Source organism: Panthera onca, chromosome F2 (assembly GCF_046562875.1).
Source record: "Panthera onca isolate mPanOnc1 chromosome F2, mPanOnc1 haplotype 2, whole genome shotgun sequence".
NCBI lineage: Eukaryota > Metazoa > Chordata > Mammalia > Carnivora > Felidae > Panthera > Panthera onca.
The window spans coordinates 17,443,954-17,459,742 of record NC_138356.1 but is presented as its reverse complement, the minus strand read 5'-3'; the positions used below and the strand labels follow the sequence as shown (position 1 = coordinate 17,459,742).

At 37.2% G+C, this 15,789-nt stretch overlaps 1 protein-coding gene across 5 annotated transcripts in view; it reads left to right on the top strand.

Annotated features, from left to right (window-relative positions):
- Positions 1–2,724: 2,724 nt before the first annotated feature.
- Positions 2,725–15,789, top strand: part of MYBL1 (MYB proto-oncogene like 1) — a 43,543-nt gene continuing 30,478 nt past the window's right edge. Inside the window, exons 1-3 of one of the 5 annotated variants that reach the window (XM_060610652.3) lie at positions 2,725–3,314; positions 13,187–13,292; positions 13,625–13,696. In XM_060610652.3, coding sequence (XP_060466635.1) covers positions 3,295–3,314; positions 13,187–13,292; positions 13,625–13,696 — 198 coding nt within the window. In that variant the 5' untranslated portion in view covers positions 2,725–3,294. The remainder of the gene's footprint in view (positions 3,315–13,186; positions 13,293–13,624; positions 13,697–15,789) is intronic. The other 4 variants (XM_060610654.3, XM_060610655.3, XM_060610650.3 and 1 more) reach the window with 4 other exon arrangements.

The window sequence follows — 15,789 nt, the reverse complement described above, 5'->3', positions numbered from 1 at the left end:
TTGGCAGGATTTAGAAATATTTTGCAACCTTAGCACTCATGAAATGGTATTTCAAACTTAATTTGTACTTTTTATATTTATCCATGTGCTTATTATTTGCCTTTGTTTTGTTCATTGTATAGTGATTGTATTTGAGCATATTAACATATTACTACTATTCTAGGGACTGGGACTCTAGCAATAAATAAAACAGACAAAACTCTATGAGAATCACAGATACAACTCTATTAAAAGTATAGCCTCTCAGTATATTAAGCTAGCAAAAACTTTTCAAACTAACATAAGCAAAGCTTGGGAGTATTTGGCCTTTGTGGGAGGATAAGAAGTTGGTATAACCATGGGAAGGATGTGTATGGTGCATCATACTGCTGATTTAATATTAATGAAGCAATTTAGCAATGTATTTAAAGACTTGGAGTAAGAAAGTAAATTAGTACATGCTTGAAAAATCATTTTTATAATTGAAAACAGGAATATATTTGTCATGGAGTAGAAAGAAAACTTCATGTGAGGTTTTTTTTTTTTTTTTTTGAGAGAAAGAGGGAGGCAGAGGGAGAGGGAGAATCTTAAGCAGGCTCCAGGCCCAGCATGGAGCAGATGTGGGGCTCAATCTCATCACCATGAGATCATGACCTGAGGGGAAATCAAGAGTTGGACGCTTAACCGACTGAGCCACCCAGGCACCCTTATATGAGTTTTAAAAGATAAAATAGTTTTCAAAGAAATTTCCAACACTTGTTCCCAATCTATCTTCCCTTGGTATACAATTCCCTATATCTTAGTGGAACAACTTGAGAAGCTTTAACAGACTATTCAAAACCAACTCTTGGTATTGAGAAGTGTGACAATGAGAAGATCCCTTTGAGTGTTTGCAGTTTTTGGTGATTACAAATAAAGCCACTGTAAACATTTGTTTTCCAAAGTGGCTTTTCCATTTGCATTTCTACCAGCAATGCATGAAAGCTGTATTTGCTCAGCATCTTCACCTTCACCAACACTTGCACAGTCCTTTCCCTCCCTCATTCTAACTATGTGGTAGTATCTCACTGAGGTTTTAATTTGCATTTCTCTAATGATTAATGATGTGAAGCATCTTTTCAAGTGGTGTATTTCCCTTTCGTATATCTTTTTTGGTGAAGGGTCTGTTCTACTATTTTGCCCATTTTTCATTGCTTTTTCCCCTCCTAATTGTTTTGAAAACTCCTTATATACTCTGAATAAGAACACTTTTAAAATGTTTCGCTAAAAAACAAAACCAAACCAATTCTCAATTACATTTGAGTATATGTATTCAAATGACTGTGAACCACTTTAACTGTACACTTTGTCCTTCTCTAAGTGATTTAAATGAATTTGCAATGTGATCTTTCTGAGGAATTACCTTTTTCTCTATCTCTAAAATGAGGGGTATTTAGTTTATTGTCAAAATCTAAAATACCTGCCATCAAACTCTAAAAATGTATTCTGTATAAAAAACCTAAAATATAACAGAAATTCTGCTTCCTGTTAGAATATAAATAAACCGAGTAATGTATGACTCAGGAGTAAATCAGAAAACACTGTTTTCAAATGACATTACTTTCTAAATTAAGTTTTTAAAAAAGTGAAAGAACAACACAATAAGGAATGATTTAAAAGGTGTTTTACCTTCCCCAAATCCGTACCTTGAGAAAAAGGAGCTAATACATAAAAAGACGTTTTAAGTTTTGAAAGTAGTGCATGCAGGCTCTTCTTCAATTCACATTTGCACCTGCATCTCTGATTTGCAAAAATTGATGCGTAAAATTTCAAAATAGCAAAATGTAAGTTTGTTATAATATTAACATGTGGTTTAGTGCTCTATGCAGTAGAGCATGGTACCTTGCAAATCTGGATCTTTTACCATTTGTAGTGGTTACTGTAATCTACTTTAATGTTATTTGAACTATTTGAACCGAGCAGCTCCTAGTTTTCATACTTGAATCCTTTAGAATAGCTACAACTGCTGAAGCTCCTTCGGTGCAGTTCTTCCCTCTTCCGTCTCTCCTGGAAAGACCGTCACTTTCCACAGTTGACTACCATACTCATTTATCCGGGCAAAACTCCCAGTCCGCTCCTGTCTTCCTGCATTATTCTCCTGGATCAGGGCTTCTTCATCGCGCATCAATTACTTCCCGGAGAGCGAGCTAAGGGCAGGCACTGCCAAGACCAGACGCAGACCTGGATTATTTCCTTTTCTGTGCCAAGCATCTTTCCAGCTAAAACCTTTTTTCACCTGTCACTCCTGCTTATTCTTGATATTCAGTTTTCTGCCACAGCCTTCGCTACTCTAGTAGCTATGATGTCTGGGCAAAAATAGCTCACATTTTTGCTTAAGCAATAACGGCCGCGCAAATTTTATGGTTAGATTTGTCTCAAGTCCGAAGACCGCGCCTCCAAACTAATGAGGCGGGATACACCCGGAGGAGTTCGGAGTGGAGGAGCTGTGGCTGAGAGAAGGCTGTGGGGACTTGCCTAGGCGGGGCCACCCAACCCCCAGAGACACTGACAGCACACTCCGGGAAGTTTGGACTCTTACCGCAGCTTCCGGACCCGCCTCTCTGCGAGCACCGGAACTCGCTTTCCCAGAAGGCCCCGCGCGGTGCGGCGCTGGGCGCGCTCCGGGTCCTGTCAAAGCAGGACCGGAGAGCCCGGCCTGCGGCCCCACCCCCTGATCCCCAGCTCCTTCCCCGACTCCCGCGAGTTCCAGTCCCGACTTCCAGCTCCCCAGCCCCGCCCTCAGCCGCGCGCGCTCTCCCCACCACGCCCTCGTCCCCCCGCGTGCGGCCGCTACAGCCAATGAGGTTCGGGGCCGCGTGCGCAGATTCAAACGGCGGCTCTTGAGGGAGGCTGGGCGCGAGATTCGGCGGTGCGGACAAAACCCTGCAGGAGGCTGCGAGCCCTGCAGAGCTGCTCGCTGCGGGGTGAGGGTGGGGGTCGGCGCCAGCCGCGGAGCTGAGCTCGGACCGCAGCTAGGAGGCTGAGAGGCGGCGGGAGGGGTCGAGGGAGGGCGAGAGCGCGCCTGCTGACATGTTGGGGGCATCCCTGACCGGGCCGGGCCGGGGCTAGGAGTGGCGCTGCGGGCCGGGGGCGGGTCGCGGTCCGCCCCTCCGTCCCTCCGTCTTGCCCTGCCGGGGACGTGCGTTCCACTCTCGGTCGCCTCGGAGAGGGAGCGAGGGAAGCGGCTGGAGGGTCGGGGACAAGGAACATTCGCTTGAGGCTGGAGGAGGCTGAACTGCGTCCCCGCCCAGCCCGCGCCTATGCGGTACTTGAAGGATGGCGAAGAGGTCGCGCAGGTGGGTGACATCCCTTTTACGCAGGCCTGTTGGCACAGTCTCGGCTCAGATTCTCTTCCTTTACCCAGTGCGTCCCCATCAGGCCCTCCCCAGCTGGGGCAGAGGTTTTGCTTCCCGCTGCTCCGCAGCCGCTTCGGCCCGGCTGGCTGGATCCCAGCCGTGACTTGTGGAGAGTTGGGGACCACTATGTTTAAGGCGCAGAAAGTGAGTAACACATGGTCAGGTTGCTCTTTTGAGTTGATTCTCCCCACAGCGCACGTCCAGACTCCAATCTCGCACAGCCGCATCTTGGTCGGAGTTTCTTGCCAGGTAAGTCTGTGCGCTTTTAGGGAGTACCCTGCGCACGTAGAAGTGCTAGTGTACAGCCCGGACTTGAAAATGGTATTCGGAGAGACTTTTTTCTGAACTACTGTACCAATTAAAATAGGAACTATGTGATAAGCCTGTGCTGGGACGACTCTGCCATCTTTGCTGCCTTGACAGGTATGGAAAATCCCCTTAGGAATAGCTGATGAGAGAGGACCGTTTTGACGTGTTCTGTAGTTACCATTACCGTGTCTCAACTTTATGTTTATCTTTTTAATATCTTCTGTTGGGAAGATGCCACACTGTTACCACCAGTAGCTTCATCTTAAAACAATGTTTGATTCACTGAATATTTTTAGTGCCCGTGTTTGGCTCTGACTGTAACTAAGTGTTGCCCAGAGGTAGGGCATATTTTTTTGTTGGAAACTTGCTAGGAGGAGTTTACTCATCTAATTTTTATTTATATGTTGCTATAGTAGCTACACCTAAACTGTGTGTAGTAACCACTTAGGTGGCACAAAACTAGGGTGTCTTTTGTCACTATTATTAAATAAACCTTAAAAGATGTTTGGTAGGGTTTACAAATGGCTTTGTTTATCTAGGTCCACAACCTTAAAGTCTTAACGAGAGATGTATTTCCAAACTTGGAATTTAGTACTAGGATTCACTCATTGCAGATTTCTGTTAAAAACTGGCAATAGCGACACAATATTTGCTGCCTTGTTCATTTATTAAGTATCTGCTTATGTAGGGTATTTTCGCAGAAATCAGCATGAAATATATGATTAAGTCCTTGTTAGACTGTTATTTTGTGGCAAGTACAGTATAGGTCAAACTCTTGAGGTGGAACAAATATACACATACACATGCATAAACCCACCTCTAGAATAGGATTTTCAGCCTTGTCACTATTGATATATTGGATTAGATGATTCTTTGGGGGCGGGGGGGCTGTCCTGTGCTTTGTAGTATGTTTAACAGCATCCCTGGCCTCTACCCAGTAGATGCCAATAACACCCTGTTTCCCCCAGTTGTGACAATCATATGTCTCCAGAGATTATCAAATGCGTTTTGAAGGCTGGGGGGCGAAATCACCCAGGTGAGAATTGCTGCTCTAATTAACTTCCTAATCTTCAAAAACAATCAATATTAAAAGCTCCTATAATTATAATTACTGAGGAACTCGTTTAGGCCTTTTCTTTTGGATTTTTAAATATACAGAATTTTAAAAATAAAGTAACTTCATTAAGCAAGGTGACACTTGACTATGTCAACTCAGTAATGGAAGTTTGTTTATATTTATTGTGTGGCATTATCTACCTATCACTATTGATGTTAATCTTATTTGAAAGAATGTCTTAGCTAATGCTATCATCAGCATTTAGTTATGGTTAGACAGGGATGCTTGAATGTCAGAACCCTGCCCTCTCTGGTTGATTTTGTCTGTTCTTTTCATAGTTTTTGTATGCTTAATAATAATAGACTAAGAAAGGAGAAGTGATTTAATGACTAATTTGCCTGTGTAGGTTATTTTCTTTTATTGGCGGTACTGTGAGCCCTGAAATCTAAACATTAATTGTACTGTTGACTTTTGTTCCTTGTCAGCTGTATGAATTGAAAAGTATTGTAGAATGAGTTAAAAAGTCAAAAGGCTGGAGTAACTAAATGTGGTGGGGTGAAGCTGTGTTCCCTATGGGAGTGTAGAGGTAGAGGATGTGGTGAGAAATTATCATCTCTGTGTGGTGTATTTCTTAGGATCTTCATACTTGAATGTTTCATGCTCTAAATTATATTGCTTATTTATGAAAATATGTCTTATTTATCTTAGAAGAGAATAGAATGTGAAATGTTTTGAAGGAGAAATTATTTGTTGAGCAAAGTGTAGTCTCATGTCTCTTGGCTAAATATCTCAATAATAAATATGAACTTAATTTATAGTTGAATGAGAAAGGAAATAATTTAGTCAATTTAAGATCTCCACTATACAACTATTTAAGTATTTGAGCAAAAACTGTACTTTGCTGTATAAATGATTTACATAAGACTATGGGCATAAATTCTGTAGTATACTTTTTCTGTATGATATGGGGAAAAAAAGAGTAAAAAAACTGTTACCTCAGGTTGAAACAACTGAAGGATGTTGGCTCTTTTGCTTTTTGTTTAAGATTGCTGTAGTGTCTCTGAACTAGATTTACATAAAGGAAAAGGCTCATTTAATGTGACTTTAAATAGTTTTAGATCCCACTGGGGGGTTTAATGATATATTTTACAGGCAATACCAATTGGCATATCTGTTACTAACATGTATTTGATTAAAAAAATTGTTTTTAATGTTTATTTATTTTTGAGAGACAGAGACAGAGTGTGAGTGGGGTAGGGGAGAGAAAGAGAGAGACACAGAATCCGAAGCAGGCTCCAGGATCTGAGCTGTCCACACAGAGCCCTACGGGGGCTCAAACCCACTAACTGTGAGATCATGACCCGAACCGAAGTCGGAAGCTCAACAAACTGAGCCCCCACGCGCCTCAACACGTGTTTGATTTTTAAGCATCATTATGTATTAAGTAATTAATTTTAGTTTTTAAAAGCCAGGGCTACCCTTAAATAAGCTTTAAAAAATGTCATTTAGAACCTAGAAGACCTATTTAAGTAGTAACAGATTCAGATATATACACTTGATAAAGGTAAAAGCCAGATTTTGCATTGGAAAATGTTTTTCAGTGGTTATGTATGTGTGTGAGGGGAAGCAATTTTACTATGTTGTTTCCAGCAAAATGAGTATTATGGGTGAAAAGAATACTGAAGTATGAGAACTGATTTTTTAATCAGCTTTGTCATTAACTAGCAAATTGTTTTAGGAAAGCAAGTAAACTCTATATCCAGGTTTTTAAATCTGTTTTGTAGGGGGTTGGATTTTATGGTCTGTATGGTAATTTCTAGATTTAATATATATCCTGTTTTGAACCCTTTTGTAATCATCCTTGCTCATTTAAAAATATATACACTAATGGAATAAAATAGAAAAATTCTCTCATTATTTTCATTTATGAATAGCTAGGTAAAATTCCCTTCAGTATTTATTTCAGTATTGCTATTAGTAATGGTCAAATGAAGTCAATTTTGTCTTACTATAATGATGCTAGCTTGCAGCCTATGTTTGGAAATAAAATATTCATGTATGCAGTACATAATATTAACCACTGGGTGGCCTGATTTCACTTTATTAAATCAACCTGGTAAATTTTCATACCTTGAATTCAATTGGACTTTAAAAAATACAGAATTACCTTGTTAAGACAGTATAATAAAGATATAATTTTGGATTTTGATAAAAATTTCATATTTGATGCAGTTTATGACTTAAAATATGATCAAGTTGAAGTGATTTTATTAGAGCCAATTTTAAAGAACTTGATATATCTCTAATTTCAAACCAGTAGTTTCTTTTCATATAAAAGTAAATTTTAAAAAATTCTCAAGTTCTTCCTTTCAATACCTTATATTACTCTTTTTAGGTGAGATAATTAATGTCCTTTAAAATTGAACTTCTCCCTAATGTTTTATCTTAATATTGTCAAGTATTTTGTGTTAATATTGTCAAGAATAGTTTGTGTATTATTTCACAGGGTAAGTTATGACTGTAATATCCTATTAGCTCATGCCTAGTGTAGAGTTATTCTTAGCCATTTTCCTGGCCTAATGAGTCATAGTATTTATGTGTGTATGTGTGCATGCATTTCATTTTGCTGTTTAATACTCATCCTAATCACTGTTCATTCATAATTAAAAAAAAAAACCTTTTCATTTTAATGTAGTGCTTAGCTTATGTATTAGACAGTTATAGAATAAATATTTTCTTTGACTTAAAAAATAGAACTGGAAGAGTAATTTTGGAAACCCAAGTCCTGGATGAAGATTCAGAAACCAAATTCCTCTTCTATTTTTGCTTTGTGATGGGACCAATAATTTCACCCATTTTGCTGTCTTCTAGATCAGTCACTCTAGATTAAAAATGGCTTATTTGTTTATAAGGTAGGGAGTTGATTTTATTTAGTTATTATCATTATCGATTGCTATAATATAGAAATGCTAAAGGAAGACACTGAAAAGCAGAAAAATAGAACGGATTTGTTTTGATGGTATCTAACCATTATTAAGCAATGGAACCATTTTTACTGTTAAATGGTGAAAGTGGGATGTTGGTGAGATTATTTGTGGAGTTTTTCTTTTTTCTTGGCAAATTGTAGGCATTCTCAGGCATCATTCTGTTGTAGCTAGTGATATTGATAATTTTCTAGGATCTTATTCTGTCACACTTATTTAAAAGTTACATCATCCTTTAACAATTACTTAACTAATATAGAAATAACTTTATGCTAAAACTAAGAAGTAGCTGGGTGGATAGACTCTAGGAAAGTCCCAGTGGTAGAGAGATGATTCTAAGAATTCTACTTTAATCCTCCCTCACACTAACCCACTCAAAAAACCCAGCTTCCTGAACATTGGGCTGTATAACTCTGTCTGAAACTGATGACCATGCTGATGCAAAACAGAGAATGAAACCGCATGTAGAAATAGAAATTTCTCACAAATCAAGTATATGGTTAAAAAATAAGGCAGAATCTTAAAGTTGAACAAGTTTTTAGGAAAACTGCTGCTTGCACACTAGTCTTTTGACCCAAGTAACATCTTTAGACTCATATCCTTAACTTAAAATATTTTGATAAGAACCCATGGTGAATTTTGTACAGATGTGATGTAGATATTTTTTTGAATACTCAAGATTTATATAGGCAGGTCCCCAAATTAAATATTGTTTTGATCCAGAAATAACCCAATTAAAAAAAATTTTTTTTTAACGTTTATTTATTTTTGAGACAGGGAGAGACAGAGCATGAACAGGGGAGGGTCAGAGAGAGGGAGACACAGAATATGAAGCAGGCTGCAGGCTCTGAGCTGTCAGCACAGAGCCCGACGCGGGGCTAGAACTCACGGACTGCAAGATCATGACCTGAGCCGAAGTCGGACGCTTAACTGACTGAGCCACCCAGGCGCCTCCAGAAATAACCCAATTTTAAAAAGCAGTCTCAAATATGCTATTGTGGAAGTTGTTGGGATCTGAGGGGAGGGAAGAAAGAGGGGAAGCTGTGAAAAGCATGACTGAGGGCTCTTTGGGATGGCAGGAAGTGTCAGTGTTGGTAGGGACAGTTTTAGGAAAGGTTAGGCAATATTAGTAGATACCCTAAAGAACCCATTGTGTACTGAATATTTTGTTTCAGCAAACAAACAATTAAAATTCTACCACTTGGAGGTGCATTTGGATTTTGAAAGTCCTTTTTAATAAATGGGAATGCCTTTCACCTTCTCCTAAAGATATTTTCATTTGTTAAAAAAAGAAAAAAGTTCTTTCTCATATCCACTTGAGGTCAGTTGTACTGAGAGAGGTGGAAATTTTGATTGGATTGGAAGGGAGTGAGCTAATTTTGGGATACAGAGTACTTGGAGGAGGTAAAAGTAAGGAAGATCATTCAATAGTCATTAATTTTACAAATATTATAGGTACTGTGTTTGTGCAGAGAGGTCAATGTATTAGATACGGTCTTTGCACTCCTGAACTTATTATTTGGTTGGGAAGGTTGGCATATGTGATGAGCATTAAAAAGGAAGGGTAGATGCCATGAATATATACAAATGGGACAGAAAGCCTCAATATGGTGTTTATCTGATTTGGTAGCCTTAGAAATTTATGAAGTCATTGGATCCTGAACCATCTCCATTGTAACAATTTCATCTTGGCTAATCAGGTGATATTTCTGATAGCTTTAGATGGCAGCAAATAACAGGTATTTATTTTTTTAAACTTTTATTTTCAGATTAGTTAACAAAACAAGCATATATGAAAGTGGGACTGGCAGATTAATGTTACAAATAGACACTGGCCTTAGTGAGAGAGCATTGGAATGTTGAAAAGTATTGAACTGAAGCAGAGATAGATAGCTATATAGGTAGGGGACTTGGGGTTCTTGGAGTCTTGCTTGGTCAGATATGAAGAATTTTGGTCCTATAGAAGTGACAAATCAAGGGAAATCAAGTTCCTGCAAAGGATCTGTAGACAGTATATGTTAAATCTAGGCCTCCATTTTTCAGTTTTGTAAGAACTAAACTATGTGTAGATATTAGGAACTGCCCACATGTTCTTAAATATATTACATTGAGATTAAACAAATCATCAAACATTAACTGTTTGAAATCTGAGTGAATTTTTGGAAAAGAGTTGAAATAGCAGAAATAATCATGGATATTGCTGGTCATTCAGCCTATGCACATAATACTAATGTTGAACTACCTCTCTGTGCCACAATCCTATATGAGGTATTTTATGTGTTTTTTCATTTAATTTTATCCTTAAAGAAGCACTATCAGGTAGGTGCTCATTTCACAAACAGGTAAACTAAAGCCCTAAGAGGTTAGTATGTCCAAGGATGCAAAATAAGTAAAGTTGTAACTAGAACCTGGTTCTTCTGGTGTCTTTGGTGTCTTCCAGCTTCTTCCCTGTTTTTCTAGTATGTGGTAGTATAGTGGTTAAGTAGTGGATTTTGGAGTTCAGTCATGCTGTGTTTGGCATAACTATGGGCAAGAAGTTAATTTTCTAAGTCAAGGCTCCCTATTATGTAAAATGGGAATAATAATATTTTCTTCTTGGGGTTGTTGTGGGGTTTTAAGAGAGAAATTTCATAGACGACCGAATGTCTGGTACTTAGAAAGTTTAAACAAATATTAGCTCTTGTTATTATCAGATGCTCATGACTGTATTCAGTCCTCTAGCTACTCAAAGTCTTCTGATTCAGTTTATCATAAAGACCTGCCCTCTCTTCTGGGGATTTGTGCTCTCATGGCTTTAATTGTTCTCTGTATGCTGGTGACTGTCAAAACTATGTGTCTACCCTAGGCCTCCTACCTGAGCTGAAGATATTGGGCCTAGTTGCCTTCTAGATTTGCTCTGCCCATAGGATAGCCACTTCCCACATGTGGCTATTGAGCTGTTGACATGTGGTTAGTCTGAATTGCAATGTACTCTAAGTATAAAATACACACTAGATTTTCTTTAGTAAGAGAAAAGGAATGTAAAGTAGCGCATGATTATGTTGATTATGTGATAATTTTTAATGTATTAAATAACATAATTAACATTATTTTGACATGTTTTTATTTTTAAAATGTGGCTACTAGGAAATTACATATATGGCTGCATTATATTTCTATTGGACTGTGCTATTCTAGATATCTCCTCTTATATATTTCTCAAGTGCCTTGAAATTAGCTAGTCCAAAACTGCCTGAGACTCTCCCCATTCTCTTCTCCCTCCCAAAGTTCTGTTTTTCCTTCTATTCTTTATCTTGGTGGATAGCTCTGTTTATGCTCCCAAAGCCAGAAATTTTGGAGTCATTGATTCCTTGCAAAATCTTTTTCTACTTTTTTCATATTTGTCATTTTCATGCACTTCTTATTGTTGCCACTATTACTACCTTCATTGGTTTATTCTTTTATGGTTTCTTGATTTTGTTATATTTAGATCCGTTCTACTCAAGGATATAAAAAGATGGAATTCTACCCTATTTTTTTTTTAAGTTTATTTATTTATTTTGGGAGAGAGAATGTGTGTGTGTGCATTAGTGTACGTGTTCACACAGGGGAGGGAGAGGGGCAGAAAGCAAGGGAGAAAGAATCCCAAGCAGGCTCTGTGGTGTCAGCACAGAGCCCTGTGTGGAGCTCAATCCCACAAAATGAAATGAGATCATGACCTGAGCTGAAATCGAGTCCAATGCTTAACCAACGGAGTCACCCAGCCTCCCCTACGCTATTTTTTTTTTTTTAAATTTTATTTATTGAGGTAATCTTTACACTCAACATGGGACTAAAACTCATGACCCTGAGGTCAAGAGTCACACTCTTCTCTGACTGAGCCAGCCAGGTGCCCAGGCCTACCCTATTTTTTTTTTAAATAGTATTGTTACAGTTTCATTTTTTTTTTAAATATATTTGCTTCATCTAAAGTTTTTTATTTTAAAGTAGGACTCAAAGTTTGTTTATAAATTTTTTTTATTTTTAAATTTTATTTATTTATTTATTTATTTATTTATTTATTTATTTATTTATTTTTTGAGAGAGAGACAGAGCATGAGCTGGGAAGGGTCAGAGAGAGGGAGACACAGAATCCGAAGCAGGCTCCAGGCTCCAAGCTGTCAGCAAAGAGCCTGATGCAGGGCTTGAACTCATGAACCATGAGATCATGACCTGAGCCGAAGTCGGATGCTCAACCAACTGAGCCACCCAGGCGCCCCTCAAAGTTTGTTTTTAAAATTTGTTACCCTCTGTCTTACCATTTATTGAAAAATCCATCTTCACACCACTGATTTGATATGTTACTGTTAAAATTTACCGAATTCCCATTTGGATTTTGTTTTTTTCTGAATGTTCTAGTCTCTTCCATTGATCTGTGTATCTGTGTGCCGGTAGTATTCTGTTTTATTTATTGTTTCTCTGCAGTATGTCTTCATTGGGTAGTGCTATTTGTTTACTTTTCCATATGAACTATAGAATCAGCATGTTTAAATTCCTCTGAAAATATAATGGTATTTTAATTTAATTTAAATTTATGAATTATTTTAGGGAGAATGAACATCTGTAATTCTGTTCCTATCCAGGAATGTGGTCTGAATGTTTTTCCATTTGTTCAGATCCAATGTGTATTACAATAGTGTTTTGTTGTTTACTATATTTTGATCTTGTATATTCATATTATTTCTACATGTTTTAATGTTTTTGTTGTTTTTGTAACGTTAATGGATCATTTCTTCCATTGTTTCTTTTAACTGGATGTGACTGTGTTTTGTATTTTACCTTTACCAGTGTCAGGCCCTAATGATTTTTTACTTGGATTATTATAAAAAATTACTAATTGGTCTTTCTCCATTTCTCTACATCCTGCCAGTGATTTTTCTGAAACATGAGATATTTGTGTTTTACTTCCTTACTTAAAGTCCTTTGACCCTTTAGGATAAAGGTCAAATAAAGAATGAAAGTCAAACTCCTTAGCATGACATAAACTCTTTCCTTGTCTACAATTGACCCCTGATGGCATATCAACTCCTGGTGTCAGTAAGAACTATACCTACTCTACATTGTATAACTCTTACTTTTTTATATCTTGAATAATCTGTTGGGACGTATGTTTTTAGTCTGGGTGGCTTCTTCAGTCATACCTGTATACACAGATTCAATGATTGAATTTACAAAGTTGCATAAAATTCTTGATTTCACAATTTTTAAGTTTATATATTTATTTGGAGAGAGAGACACACATACACAGTGGAGAGAGAGGGAGAAAGAGAATCCCAAGCAGGCTCTATGCTGTCAGTGTGGATCCCAACAAGGGGCTTTATTTCATGAACCATGAGATCATGACCTGAGCCGAAATCAAGAGTCAAATGCTCAACCGACTGAGCCACCCAGGCGCCCCAACAATTGTGTGTGTTTTTTTGTTTTTGTTTTTGTTTTTGTTTTAGTGAGGATGAGGATGATGACCTCCAGTATGCTGATCATGATTATGAAGTACCACAACAAAAAGGATTGAAGAAACTCTGGAACAGAGTAAAATGGACAAGAGATGAGGTAATTACATGATAAGGTTTAGTAATTTCATACTTGTACTTATTGGTTAATAATATTTAATAAAGGAATTAAAGATCTTGAAAAGCAAAACATGAGAAAAGCTATTCATCAACTGATATGCACATATTTTTCTTCCACCAGAGGTGTGAATAGTGGTATGATGTTAAGACTGACAGAAACACTGTAGTAAATGGGAGAGCTTGTATTACAGTGGCTTATCCTTCTACAAATGGTCATCAGATATGACATGAAAGAATTAGTTATCTATATTTAGCGATAGAGGAATAGGCAAAAGAAAGAAAGCTTTCTAATTTTCACACCTGTTTTAATAGGATGATAAGTTAAAGAAGTTGGTTGAACAACACGGAACTGATGATTGGACTCTAATTGCTAGTCATCTTCAAGTGAGTGAAATATTTTCTTCTATTTATAACATGGATAACATAAGCTATTGGGTTAAATTTGCTGTTTTTCAAAAATGTGTCTTCATTACTTTAGACTTAGGTTTCCTTTCTAAAAACATCTCTGTTTTTCTGATCTTCCTATAGTGGCCAAAGGCTTAAAAAGTCTGATTTTTCTAGTAATTAGTTTATATAGGGGCCTAAAAAGATTACTAATCTAAAATGAAAATACTAGGTTTGGGTAGGGCTTTATAAATATTTGCTGATAAATGTTAAGACATTCTGACAGAAGTTAAATGTATGGAAATCTTTTGGCAGCTAATCAATAAAATCAGAAAAAGCTCTGTTGAAAGTTTGTCAACCTTTATTTGGATTTTAAGGGGTTATTGATCTTTAAAAGAATTCTACTTATTGTTCGTTCATCATACTATTCACAGGCTATTCATTAGTATGTATGTATGTAATTTTATATTACATACATACATATGTATGTAATTTTATAATTTACATACTATTCACATGCTATCCATTAGTATGTAAGTTTATAATTTACAAAATTTATAATTTACATATATTCCTTTTGTTCCTTACTACATTAAAGGTAGGGAGGCAAAATAGTCACATTTGAATTTGTTTTGACTACTGTGGATATCAGAAATCAGATTACCTATGTTCTTTCTAAATTGTTATGATGCTTTCCAACATAACCTGAAAATTGAGACCAGATAATGGAAAGTGCGTAAGTTTTGGAGTCAGTCTGATCTATATTCAAGTGCCAGCTCTACTAGCTGTTTGCTCTTAGAAAAATTACTAACTTCTTTGATGTTCAGCTTCCTTGTCTATAATATGTAAATAATAGTACTCGTTTTTGTAGTATTGTTGTGAGAATTAGAAATGACATATAGGATGTTGGGCATATTTCCTGACATTTAGCAGGTGTTAGATAAATGGAAACTAAATTAGAAAAGTTATTTATATTAGGTTTACCAGTTTAACTTGAGGGTATAGCAGCAAATGAAGTGAACAAAGAAATGCTACAAGCACATACAGGAGCAGTCTGATTATTTTGAAGAAAATGATAGCCTTAAAAATGGATCAGCATTGATGTTTTGAAGCCATAAATGAAGAAACTCAGTTTAAATAAAAATAACTTGAGACCCACTAGACACAAAGGCAGTGACTGGTAAACAAAGTATTTGTATTTATCCCTTTATATACTTCTAATATTTTTGTCATTCATGAAGTTAACTGTTTTATTATTATTATTATTATCATTATTTATTATACATAGGAGTTAATGTTTATTTTTGAGAGAGAGAGACACACACACACACACAGTGTGAGCAGGGAGGGGCAGAGAAAGGGAGACATAGAATCCAAAGCAGGCTCTAGGCTCTGAGCTGTCAGCACAGAACTCGATGTGGGGCTTGAACTCATGGACTGCGAGATCATGACCTGAGCCGAAGTCAGATGCCCCACCGACTGAATAACCCAGGTGCCTCTAGTTTTTTCTTGATAACTTGGAGGTCATCATGTATAAAAATCCTTTAAATACCATGCAGTGGCCTAGTAATGCCTTTGGGGGTTTTTAAATTGTATAGAGTTAAGTACTGCTGTACTGTATGAATCCAGACTGCTGTGCTATTTGAGTTCATTTGTGTATTTTGTATAGTTTTCTGTTTACTCTCTTTTATTTCTCAATCTTAGATACATTTTTTTTAATGTTTATTTATTTTTGAGAGAGAGAGACAGAATGCAGATGGGGAAGGGGCAGAGAGAGGGAGACACAGAATCCAAAGCAAGCTCCAGGCTCTGAGCTGTCAGCACAGAGCCCTACATGGGGCTCAAACCCACAAACTGTGATATCATGACCTGAGCTGAAGTCAGACACTTAACCGACTGAGCCACCCAAGTGCTCAGATACATTTCTTCATGGCAGTATCTGTGTTATAAGGCACAGTGTAGAGATATATACTTAAAAATATATAGTCTAAGCCCTTCCAGAGACTTTAATTTAAAAATGAATTGAGACACAGGCATATAAGATAAATATTACAGTTTAAAGAATGTTATTGAATGCATTATTCTTGAAGACT